The sequence below is a fragment of the Ptychodera flava genome, chromosome 5, assembly GCF_041260155.1.
Source record: "Ptychodera flava strain L36383 chromosome 5, AS_Pfla_20210202, whole genome shotgun sequence".
NCBI classification, from domain to species: Eukaryota; Metazoa; Hemichordata; class Enteropneusta; family Ptychoderidae; genus Ptychodera; species Ptychodera flava.
Window position 1 is genome coordinate 41,058,716 of NC_091932.1, and position 13,416 is coordinate 41,072,131.

Consider the following 13,416-nt stretch of genomic DNA (forward strand, 5'->3'; position numbering starts at 1 on the left):
AAAAGGTAAAAGTGAATTATACCGTGAACGCCTTATTGAATGACACTTCACAGGTGATTGTTCTCAGGGCACCAAGGTTAAACAAGTGTGCTTGTATGACCATGGTATAACGTGTAACTGCGTTCGTTATAACCTGCATGCAGATCGGGTCATTGGGTTGGGGACGTCCCTGCGCGCAAAAGAAAATTCGTTCGCGCTCTAAAGAGACTGAATATGCGAAGTGTTATTGTATCTTGAGCAGGTTGCACGAGGAGACGTAGTAACCTGTTATATCCACCAAACCAAAAAATTGTAAACCTTCTGTAATCATTTTACTTGGTCAGGCAGAAATCGTGTTTTAGTAAAAATAAATTTTCGACCCCGATTATCGTACCTTGTCATCAGCGCAAACTGTGCGTGGTTTAACTTAGAAACACAACCAAGAAACTTTCAGTAAGTCTACGGGTGACACATCGTGCTATACTTCTAAAAGACAAACCCGTAATCGACACGTCGATTTTAGTTTCGGTACAAGGAGACTCCACGCACCATAACTTCATTCAACAGGTGTCAACGACCTGCATTACAAACAAGCCACTGGCTTCGCGTAATTTACTCAGTCGAAGGAAATTTAACTTTGGCGAAGTCCCTCCATCTTATGAATCATATTTTCAAAATGTTTTTACACACTTTTCGACCAGTGTTTAATTTCTAACTACGGTGAAACCTTGTCGCTTAGTTCGAGATGAATGGTTGAAATCCTTTGAATGTTGGTATTTCTACATGTTATTGAATCTCCTTTGCTTTTGGTTACGGACGTTGGTTTTTGTAGTCGTCTATCCCAGTACATACAGTTGTGGCACTCTCAGGAAAAATGGGTTTCCATGGGTCCCTAAAGTCATGGAAGAGAGGATGTGTTTTGTTCATCATCATGGCCCGTGAAAACAACAAAAAGGGGTTTCCAAAACCCTGGCCGGTGGAGGGATTAGAATACCTATCGGATGATCAATACTGACGCAATGTCCATAGGTTTTCAAAAGTTATCAACCTTAACTTGCTTCCGACTGTAAGTTTGTTTTACCATTTATGCACTACCTCAATGTTTTTTCTTAATCCATTTTCGGAGGTATATACGTTACAGAGTTTCAGCGTAACCATTGAATCGGAGTTCAAAGCCCAAGTATTCAAAATATCACCCTTAGATCTCAGATGGGTATATATAGTGGCTTTGATGCGCCATGTTTTACGGAGACTAATTATAGTCAGTCAGTTTTTCTTGCCATAAGGGAGAACTTAACGGACAGGCAGTGTTTGATTCGAGTTCCGTACTGCTGAAAAGTTGCGAAAGAAAAGGATACCCTTGTGAACAATAGCTATGCACAGGTGTTTCAGTTCCTATTTTGCTCCAGCAAAACGTAGACTCAAGTATATACACTCTTCCATCGTACCGTCCTTGACTGTGCTAAAGTTGATAGTTAGAATCTAGAATATTACCAGCTCACCATGGCAAACTAAAAGCTAACGAATATTATGTGAAAGTGTAAAACTTAAACGAACATAAACTGAGATTGAGAAATTAACAAAATTATGTGTCTGATAATCATTTCATCTTAAAAACACCAAAATGCTTTGCTTCAGAGATGGTACAACACCTGAGGACAAAAATATACGTACTTGACAACTGGTCCTCATAACATCGCCGCTTGTTCTATAAATATGTAAGGAATACAGATACGAATATTAGGGCATGTGTGCGATACTCTCTTCGGCTCCGATCGAGGCTTAAATGTAAAGTATAGGTTTAAAGCTGTCATGGGGAAATTAAAAAACCGGGTAATATTTTTTGCATTTATGATGACGTATTTTCTGAATCAGATAAAAATCAGATGTTGGTGGATCCGTCTTTTACCTTAGTTGCTACTCTGTTGTTCTTAGTTTCGCTGCTGTGTCAAACACAAGAAGCCAAACATATCACAGGTGGAAAACTGAGTCAATCACCACGGCTGATTTTCATCAGATTGTTCTGGTTATGGTTGCACCACTCTCAAGCTACATTTCTATATACGCGTTGTTTCCTTATATCTTTAATGCTCATCATCTTTAAATCATCCATCGTTTGGACAACGACATCGTCGTACTCTCAGCCACAGATAAAACGGGAAACAGGGTGCAAGCTATGATGAATACTTGGATTAGAAATGTGAATGAAGAGGCGATCTATGATGACTAACACCTCTCCATAGTTTTGGCCATGGTATCGTAACCGAAATACGACACCAAAACTATCGGTAAGACTTATATTGTTTAGGCCAAAGGGAAAAAAAAGATCGTTTCTGGTCACTGTGCGCGTCATGGCTTTTTTGGAGGGGAAGGGTTACATACTCATCAGTACAGCTATCCTTGATATCCCTGTTTGCATGTCCAAAAATGCTATAAAAAAGGAAGTATTATACAGCCAGTGATAAAGACAATAACTGTTGCATCAATAGTGCAAAACAAGCATTGTTGGGAATGAAAAAAGAGAGGAAAAAAGAAAAGAACAAAAAAAACAACAACAACAACAACAAAACCACGTCCCCGCATCACTTTTGGTGAATGTCAAGGACCAGAAACATTTTTTTGCCTTAGCTATGCAAATCTTATGTTAATGCACATCAACGTTGCGCGTTTACTTACAGGACATTGTTCTCTGACGTGTACGTATAATAGGATAATATGTATAAAAAGAGAACACAATAATATTCTAAATATCCAGATCGTAACTCGAGAAGGATTTTCAAGGGAGAATATCAGTAGGTCTGCAATTCAAAATGTTAATATTATACATCGGCAAAACTGGCAAAGTTTAAAACTCATGAGAAACAATGAAGTCGGGGGTGGGGTGCGAATATTTAATCATCTAAAGAACGCAAACATTCGATGTTAAAAGACGGTACTTATGATGAGTATGGTCTAACAATAATTGAGATGATTTGTTAAAAAGTTGGAGCATTTCAAATAACTCCCCCTTTTAAGATACACTACAGACCATGGAGATTTCTTTGTATATGATGTAGATTCTGTTCTGTGAGCAGAATAAGATATTTGCTTTTATTTCAACTATTTCTCTTGTAAACCTTCACATACTGTAGCCTTAGAACAAGTATCGACGACAGACATTTATCCTTCGATATAATAAAGAATTCAGATAAATAAAGCCGGTCAGCCATAAAGCTTGTGAAGTTGATTCGGTAAATTCTGATAGACAAGACATACAAATACATCATCAAATGAATAAAGCCATTGCCATTGGAAAGGCCTACATGGTTTGTCGCAGCAGTTCAGAAGATAAGCGGACAAACTTAACACCATGAACTATTTGTATCATGAGGTGACAAGTATTAGATTTGTTCAGGGTCCCTCTATGGACGTGGTTTGAACTAATCGTGGCACAGAGAATGAGTTGACTGTCATCTTATCGGTTTTCTCCTTCAAATGTAAAGGACCTGATAAGATAGGAATAGGAAATCAATACAACATGTGGATCACTTTCTCCGCCGTGCGAATAAGGGACAGACCATCGGATCTTGGGAGGTGGGATGGTCACAATAAGATTGTGAATATTTTTTTTACAATGTAAATTTTTGAATTTTTTTCAAAGTCAGTCATGTGCTAATTTTTTTCTAAGTAAACTGTCTGATTTATCATTTTTTGCATTCTGATTTTTTTTATTTTGCAAACTAGTCTGAAGATTTTTTTTATCCTAATTTTTTGCTTTCAATTTTTTTGTTTTTGACCACCCCTTCCCAAGATCTAATTGGTCATTCCAAACAGCATCCAACAATAGTTCCAATCGCGGTTTCTTATAATCGAACGGTATAAGTATTCGTATCGTAGTTTCCCGTTTTGTTACTTCTTGCCTTACAGAACTTGCAGCTAGAGGGCATTATTTGAAACACGTTCAATGCTCGAAAACGAAGCATATAACCAGTACCCGTGATTATCTACCGACGTTCAATACCTTGGAATCAATTTTACGTACATTGGTTGACATGCTTTGCAATTTTACAATAGGAACGCTCGTTTATCCAGGAAACACTCCATCATCATGTATTTTTTCCCCGATTGAAACCAACAATTTCTGTTTTAAATCCATCATATGCCAAGTTTTGTACAGGATACTAGTCAAAACCAAATCATTACCAGAAGATTGTATGGCATTCACGTTGTGCTTGAAAAATATTTGAATATATGACAAAGGATCTGTACCACTGTTACTGTCAGACTCTGTTGTCCACTCGCACACCTCTGTGTAAAGACTTGATATCGTTCTTCTTGCAATGCTGTTGTGGCAGATGTAGAAATATGACAGAGAATACAATTTGAGGACTTTTTATGGGAATCGCTGTTTCTCACACTTAATATTTGAAGTTGCCATTATGAAGAAATACTATAAGCAGTATTTTAACAAAGTCATTTTTCTGGATTGTAACGGCCCTCCCTTCTAAAATGTTCTATATTACTTCTCGTTCTCAACTTTGGGTTGAAGACATCTTTCTTTTTAGATATCACAAATTTAACCAAGTTCACTTCTTTGCGTAGATGAAAATGTGCGTTCTTTGTTTTTAACAATTTAAAGACAATGGTAATTCTGTGTTCAATACATTGTATAATTTTATTCTTGTAATTTGTGAAAGGCATGCAAATAATGTATTCATGACATGTTTCCACACATTCAGCATTCCACATTCATATTCTACATATAAGTTTTCACACAAAAACTTTATTTTGTGACTCGTAAATTTACTGAAAACACATATAAGGAAACTTGATGATCATGTAAGCACTTTCTCTAGAAAAAGATGAAGAATGGACATGAAACAAATGTCACAATATTTTTGATTCCAAATCAGCATTCTCTGACTCCATGGATTAAATGTCATTGAAAGTTGTGATAGCAAAGTTGCCGTAAAACCGTTTTCTGAACTGTACTCACAGTAGAATGGACACTTTTTGCAATATCAACAATTCATGATTGCATAACATAAGATTCACACTTTTCACCAGAATAGAAAATGTAAGATCCTTTCTGAAAAACAGGTTGTTAGACACTAAATGGCAACAAAACTGTTGATGCTGTCACTTAGGTGGCAGCTATGGGATTTTACACAGTCACTTTACAGACAGCGTTCGGATTTACACCTTCCACATGGTGTACCTCTCTTTTACTTGATTCAAAATATTTCAGCAGATAAATTTAACTCAAAAATCTTTCCTCTAATACTATTACATGCACACCACATATAATATGGAATCACTTTAGATTTAGGCAAGAAAATCAGTTTGTTCTGAGTGAGATGGATTATAAACATGAAGATTCAAACTACTGGGCATTGAAAAACTGTCAAAAATAGTAATCTTGTTGTACAGTATCTTGTGATATAAAATGGTTGACTCACAGCTATATATGTTTGGGGCATTTCCTGTGTTCTGCAGACTCCACACAAAACACACCATGTCAACAATTGTTATATCTGATATAGAAAAGCTCATTGTATTGCACAGCTCTGATACAGACTCATAACAAATTTTACCTTTTCACTGACGAATTTTGGTACAACCTGGGTGTTTTCTATTGCAAAAGGGGCCTTTCCATTTAAAAATGGGTGGAAATCATGTCTTTATAAAGAAACTGTTTGAAAAAAATTGTGAACTACTGTCACTTTGCTAAAACCCTGGCAGCTTGCCTGACATGTAAAAACTTCAATTATCATGACTTTCAAATCAACAACATGTATACCACTGGAAATCATTATTAAGAAGTGTTGATGGCGCTATTTTTCAGAAAATTCTTGGTTTTCAGACATAAAAAGTGGCCAAGCAACACCTATATCTTCTTGTAGGCTTTGCTAAAGTCAGGTACAAGGATTCAAGAAATGAAACTGAAAAAACAGCAACATTATAAGTTTGACCTTTATACATCTTAACACTTTCAGACATGAAACCACGCATGGGCGATGTTAGTATGATACTAGAAAGTCAGGTCTGAAGGGTTAAAATTACTTCTGTCATATGAAATGATGTCACTCTTACAAAATGGTTGCTTAAAATGTGAAGTGCTGTACTAAAAAAACTTCCAATGTCAGCTTCTGTTATCATGATGTTGGTCAGCTGCAACAGTGTCAACCCGACTAAAATTTTTTTTCTTGTTAATTACATCATCAAACAAGTTATGAAGAAAGATAACACATCTTGTATACAGCGTTAGAAAGTTCACTTAATGTCATCAGCACTTGCTATCCAAAGATACGTCAATACATTCCAGTTTACAAATCAAAACTTGAGTACTATGTCATATTCTCCCAGCATGCAATGTGGGCATGAAATAGACGGCTACCAATCTTGGTGCAGACAGATATATCAATGAAGGATTCTGTCTTTTCACAAAGTGGTCCTAAACTCGTCAAACAGGTAAGCTGGGATGTGAGCTTCAACTTTCTGTATAGGGAAAAAAGAAATATATATTCTCAGTTTTCTCCCCATCAAAGTTTTATGGTAATTATGCTTTGACAATACCTTCAAATTTCAATATAACAGTACTTATGTGTGTTATGAATAGTTTCTTGTCAATACAACGGATTCATACCTGAAGTACAGATGTACTATTAAAATATTATATGAGTGTTGTTATGTAGAAATTCACCCTGATAAAGTATGTTACTTATATACAAATCAAAAACTCTACACTCCTGAAATCACACTGTGAACCACTGAGGTAATAGAATGATCACTTTTAAAAAGACATGGATATTTGTATGGATGTGCAATTAACAGAAAAGATAGCGGAAAAATAAGTCAAACACAGTTGTCGTGCAATTAATTTGATCCAATCTCTGAAAGGTGTCAAAAATTACAAAATGTGAAAAGAGGCCGACATGAAATCGTTATCTGTTGCAACGGACAAAAAAATTATTTCATTTGTTGTCATTAGCAATCCATCTGAATCTTAAGAAGGAATTGAAGTTTCAGTGAAACTGTCACATTATAATACTTGCCTTTCTTGGCATTTCTGTGTATTCCAGAAACTCTTCAAAAAATACAAGTACATTAATAACTTCTGGGGGTAGTTCCACTTTTTGACTGCAAAGAAACAGATTTTACACATCATTTAATGTTTATTAACACCTAGATATACTGATTTATTCATTATAAATGTGTGTCACGTCAAAGTGTGAAGTCATTTTTATAACAAGATTACCTTGACTAATCACATGTATATCAACTTTCCTAAAACACATTTTTTCAATGGACAGCATGCAGCAACTCCTACCCTATGTAAGAGCACTTGCTATTGGACAACAAACCATCCTCATCTTTGCAAGAGTTTGTGCTATTGGACGACAAATCAATGTTTGATAAGATTAATGACTTCATAAATGAAAATACTAGAAGCCATTAATATTTTTCGCTTCCTGAACTCCATCTTGATTAAAAACTGACTTGCAAATATTTACAGAATAAAATGTCAATTTTCATTACAGTGTGCGCTGAAAAGAGAAAACGTTAAAGAAATAACTTTGCATGCCCTCTCAAAAGCAAAACAAGAATGAGGTATTGTTATTTCTGAGCGACTTCAGTGAACACATGATTGGCAAGGCATAGGCAACTAGTAAACCCACCTTGAAGCAACTGATTCAACCATAGATCTGACATACTGTCCAAGCAATGCTAGGAATTGGTCTGAGTTCTCAGAGTGGAACTGTTTGAGAAGTGTAACTATCCCAGCCACCAATGGCGGTCCATCTAATGGATCCCTGGGATTCTTGCACACCATACTCACTGAAAACAGGTAGCGAAAGAAAGATGACATTACTGATAACATTTTGTATTTTTTAATTTGTCAGAGTTAACTAATGGCATGCAGTGTTTTTTTTCTGATGAGAAAATCTATGGAACAGTTACTTCGAAAACAGTGAATGTGTTAGTCCATTTGAATTTCTGGACATGGCCTTAAAGACTAACCATGTTTTGGATCATTTGTTTTGAATATTTCTGTAAAATTACACTAATTCTTAAGACATTTTTAAATTTCTTTTAAATTTGAAAGGCATCAACCTGTGAGGGTAATGATTGCATGAGGTTTTGCTGAGTTCAACAAGAGTAAATTATGGATCAAAGTGTAACCTGGAAACTACCCATAGATTTCGTATGCTTTAAATGGAGTAATTTCTAAAATCAAAATGCAATTTGAGGACTTACCTACAGATTTTGTATACTGTAACTTTGGTAAGTGTGAAATGACAAATAAGAATCCAAATAATGCAAAATAAGGAACTCTCTTTGTTGTGATGTAGATCTGAAAGACATTTGAATGACAAATTTAAGTTTATACATGATGTCCTCACAACCCTATAGTCATATGATCAAATGTTAAGAATTATTGCAATATATTTGTATGTCAACTGTTCACCCCATTCCCTGTAAACAGGTCTAAGATCACCATTGATAACAATAAGTTTCGTTCAAACAATGTTGGGAAAGGATTAAAATCACAAAATCTGACAATGTGAATTTTGAGTGAGATGAAATAGGTTGGAGAAAAACATACTGTATACTTTGGATTCATATCCTGAAGTGTTATGGCCATGTGCTCACAAGATGAGATATTATCACATTTTTGATAAACAATCTGATAACATAAATATCAAATCATCCATTGATACAGAAGTCCTTCATAGCAATTAGCTTTGTAGAAAATCAAATTTCAGTTATGTCTGATTTGCTGCAGATTCACATCTCATTCAGGTCTTTATGAGCTTGGTGAATTTCATATACATTTATCCGTAACATAATATCTGATATTTGTATAATTTTTAATATCAAACATCTTTACAATGGACAGTTGGGGTTAGATGATTTCTTTACCTTAGTGAATGGATTACTGATGCCGGCACATTCCAGATAGGATGTTAATTCAAACATCAATGGATTATCTTCCTTTGGATAGGGCAATGATGGATCTTGATAATGAGCTTCAATGTCTGTCAGCAAACCTCTGGAAATAATTCATTTATAGTCAAACTCTATACCATGATAACTAGAGAAAAATCTGCAATTATACGGTGTCGCTCAAATTTGATCAGAATTGGTAAATACCAGTATGGGTTACCAATGATTAACAATAAATGTTGTTTTTATCTGTTCAGTGGAGGAAAATTCTACGTTGATGTTATGGCAATGATTTCTGCACAGTACAACCAGAACAAGTCATTGACAATGACATAGTCCCCACTTGTAATAGGAGTATTAGTCTTGATGGGGCAGGGAAATGTGGTCATTAAGAAGTATCACTGGAGTGTATATGTTCAGATCTATGGACACATAGGTCTATGTCATTGTTCCCAATTTGAAACAAGAGGCATGTCTAAGTTATGGTTCTAAATCGGGAAAAAAGATCAGACTTCTAGCTGTATTGGCCAGCCAAGAAATACATATGCGCATAATAAATGAGGTACAAGATGTGACATCTTAAGGTCTATTATCCTATCAAAATTGAAGCGTAAAGAACTTGTGGTTACTGAGTTATGCATATATATGCATAATCAAGGTCAAAGGTCATCAAGGTCACGTGACATTTTGAAAATAAATTGTATTGCTAATTAATCCATATATGCAAAAATTCAGACCTCAAGCTCTATTGGCTTGCCCACAATTATATATGTGCATAATTAATGAGGTAAAGCATGTGTTGTCATAAGGTCTCCCATCCTACTAAATATAAAGGACATAGCACTTGTGGTTACTTATTTATTGACATAATCGTGTATTTTAGGTAAAAGGTTATCGAGGTCACATGACATTTTGTCAAACAATTTCTATCCTATAGTCTATCCCTATATACCAAAAATCATACATCTAGCTCTATTGGCTCGCTCAAAACTAGATATGCACATAATTAACGAGGTACAATATGTGGCGTCATAAGGTGTCCCATCATACCAAATATGAAGGGTGTAGCACTTGTGGTTACTGCGTTATGGACAAATATGTATATTTGAGGTCAAAGGTCACCGAGGTCACATGACATTTTGTAAAGAATATTGTCTTGATAAGTTATCCCTATATACCAAAAATCATACATCAAGCTCTATTGGCTCGCTCAAAATTAGATATGTGCATAATTAATGAGGTACAATATGTGGCATCATATCCCATCATACCAAATATGAAGAGTGTAGCACTTGTGGTTACTGAGTTATGCACAAATATGTATATTTGAGGTCAAAGGTCAATGAGGTCACGTGACATTTTGTCAAAAAAATTGTATTGCTAAGTTATCCCTACATACCAAAAATCAGACCTCTGGCTCTATTGGCTCACTCAAAATTAGATATGCACATAAATAATGAGGAACAATATGTGGCGTCATAATGTGTCCCATCATACCAAATATGAAGGGTGTAGCACTTGTGGTTACTGAGTTATGGACAAATATGTATATTTGAGGTCAAAGGTCACGTGACACTTTGTCAAAAAATTGTATTGCTAAGTTATCCATATATACCAAAATCAGACCTCTAGCTCTATTGGCTCGCTCAAAATTAGATATGCACATAATTAATGAGGTACAATATGTGGCGTCATAGGTGTCCCATCATACCATATATGAAAGGTTTAGCACTTGTGGTTTCTGAGTTATAGACATATAAAACTAAAAAGTCCTCTAACACGGCCAAATTTGATCGCATTGTGAAACAAATCGACATGCATCTGTATGAGGTAGGGTACTATCCTTGAACCAAGTTTGAACAAAATCGCTCCAGGCGTCTCTGAGATATCTGCGTGAACGGACGGACGCACAGACGGACGCACGCACAGACTGACGCACGGACGGACGCATGACATGACCAAACCTATAAGTCCCCCGGACGGTGTCCGTGGGGACTAAAAACAACCAGAAATATTTAAACCAGAAAAACAAGAATGACAAAAGTAATTAAGGTCTGAAACTTTAGGTACTGGAGGTCAACTTTAGCAACATGCATAGCAGAAAGGCAGCTAGCCCCTCTTAGTTTGACCATAGACGGTCTTCCTCCCCTCTAATGATGGTCTTCCTCCCTCTACTGTCTATGGTTTGAGCAGGTCTGTTAATATGTAACAGTTCATAAACAATGACAGGAAATGACTCAAGTCAGTGGAGTTAGCCTGTTTCAAGTCACTGGCATGCCATCACTCCTGCACATTTGCAGGATTTCCCTTTTTCTTACCTCATTTGCACATTTTTGACACTGATGTGTTCATTTGAACAAATTCACATCTCAACCCCTACATCTACCTGTACACCAAATACTGAGACGGTAGCTTTGGCGGTATGGGAGCCTTTGTGTGTGACGGACATACATCCGCACATACATACCCACAAATATACAGACATACAGACATGCAAATCAGATGCAAATGAACTGATTCAGCTTATACGATAACCTCACATTGGTATACCAAATGTGAGCTAAAAATGTGTCTTGGGGACAGATATTCTGACTCTTAAATTTCTACAATTCTTTTCTAATCAACCACTTGTGGATGCTCATCTTAAAGCTCTTGGAGTTAGAAAAGTTTTCACTGTCATAGTTTTTCCAAAATCAAAACTTTTATTTTTCCCCTTAGAATTAAAACAGGGATGGTGGCCACTTTGAATTTCAAATATAGGTATATGTTTGGTAAATTGTTTCTCTAGTACCAAACTTTGCATGATGACTCCTGATTTTTATCTTTAATTTGGTGAGAGAATGGTTGATAGTTGCATTGAGAAAAGCTTAAGTTTGAGCAAAAGTATACATATTTTCACTTTCGAGGCCCATACTACCTAAGTCAGCTCTACATCAACACATGCCAAATGTTACGTTTTCTCGGATTGAAGACCACAGTCTAGGATCAATGGTAGTCAACTGGGCTTACAGTGGCATCAGACCTGTAACTCACTTCTGGGTTCATAACATTACTGATGAAGATAGTTCAAATGCGAAATGGTGCATTGTATACCTTTGAGTTTCAGTATCTGCATTGATGCATATTTGGTTTGAGCTTGGATTTGAAATATTTTTGCAAAAATAATTGTCTGCTTGAATCAAAGTACAGACTGTTGTGAAAGATGGCTGTAGAATGCTGTGGTAATATAGAGAACAATAGGCCCATGAAAATCCAAGCAATGACACCACTGGGGGCGCTATTTTCATCACAAAATTTAGATGGACTTGCCTCAATGAAAATGTAATCAGTACTCAAGCTGACATTGATCTAACACATGTCAACAGGATTTGTGCTGCTGAATGCTTTAAAATAGGAAAACTTTGCTTAGCAGCAATTGTGGCCCATTGGAAATTAATTACTGGCTTCCAGTGAGAGGGCACAATGATGGCAGATCATGCATTGATTGTAAAACAGGTACAAGTGTGTAGATTTTATGCACTTTACCAAGAAAGAAAGCATTGATATACATATACATGGCAGTTCCTTAGACCTACCAGAAAGTCTCAAAAATACATAAATTTGAATTTCAAGGAAGTCAAGTGTTCTCTCTCACTAACAATATTTCTAAGCTTCAGACTTGCTTTAAGAGGTTTTGGTAATATTTATATACATATTCAATACATGTAATATGAAATATGATCATACATCTAAAAGAATTATTGTATCATAAATATACTGTTAGGGTGTGTGTGTGTTCAACTCACCTGTTCATGGTTTGTAGAGCTCCAGCAAGTAAGTTAGAATCATACTTGCAAGAAAAGTTTAACTCATTGGCAATCTGTTTCCGTAGTAACTGCATCTGCCCAACCTAGCAACAGTGATGAAGAGACATACATCAATATTCCACTGTCTTGTAATGTTGTTTAGGTAGCATAGTCAACAGTGATGTCACTTTGATTCAGTTCAGGAATGTTTGATGTTTTACATGTTTGTTTACACTGCTTTTGGCATGAAGTTTCATTTGACAGTGAAAGCTAGAAACATGAGCAAGGATAGAATGATTTCTTTCTCACCTTGAGTACAACATCCATGAATGGCGGCCATAATTTTGCAGCTTTACTAGATGCTGCATTGTAAACCTTGGCTGGATTTTCTGTAGAGTCAAATCAAAATAAATCTTGAAAATTAAATTCAAAATATACATGTACTTTACGTAACAATTAATGATATCTAATAATATTAGACATATAAATTGATCTTGAGGCAGGAGAGTGTATAGGGTGAGAATAATTGGAAGCTTTGTCATGATCAAAATAAAAAACAATCCATTCATATTTCAAACTTGTTAGCATAAGGATTTAAAGAAAAGGAATTCAATTCCTAATTTATGGTATGGAGTTCATATTCTGATTGAGTAACGTTTAATACTAAAATGAATAAATTCAATTCAAAAAATTGCAATGTTTGTTGTGATCAGAACTTCACCAA

The 13,416-nt window shown here is 35.8% G+C and overlaps 1 protein-coding gene across 1 annotated transcript in view; it reads right to left on the bottom strand.

The window, feature by feature from the left end:
* Window positions 1–4,721: 4,721 nt before the first annotated feature.
* The window catches only part of LOC139133960 (WASH complex subunit 5-like), a 29,645-nt gene continuing 20,950 nt past the window's right edge, over window positions 4,722–13,416 (bottom strand). Inside the window, exons 22-28 of the mRNA XM_070700784.1 lie at window positions 13,002–13,081; window positions 12,693–12,796; window positions 8,884–9,013; window positions 8,218–8,314; window positions 7,638–7,797; window positions 7,014–7,098; window positions 4,722–6,456 (exon numbers count right to left, since the gene is read on the bottom strand). Coding sequence (XP_070556885.1) covers window positions 6,400–6,456; window positions 7,014–7,098; window positions 7,638–7,797; window positions 8,218–8,314; window positions 8,884–9,013; window positions 12,693–12,796; window positions 13,002–13,081 — 713 coding nt within the window. The 3' untranslated portion in view covers window positions 4,722–6,399. The remainder of the gene's footprint in view (window positions 6,457–7,013; window positions 7,099–7,637; window positions 7,798–8,217; window positions 8,315–8,883; window positions 9,014–12,692; window positions 12,797–13,001; window positions 13,082–13,416) is intronic.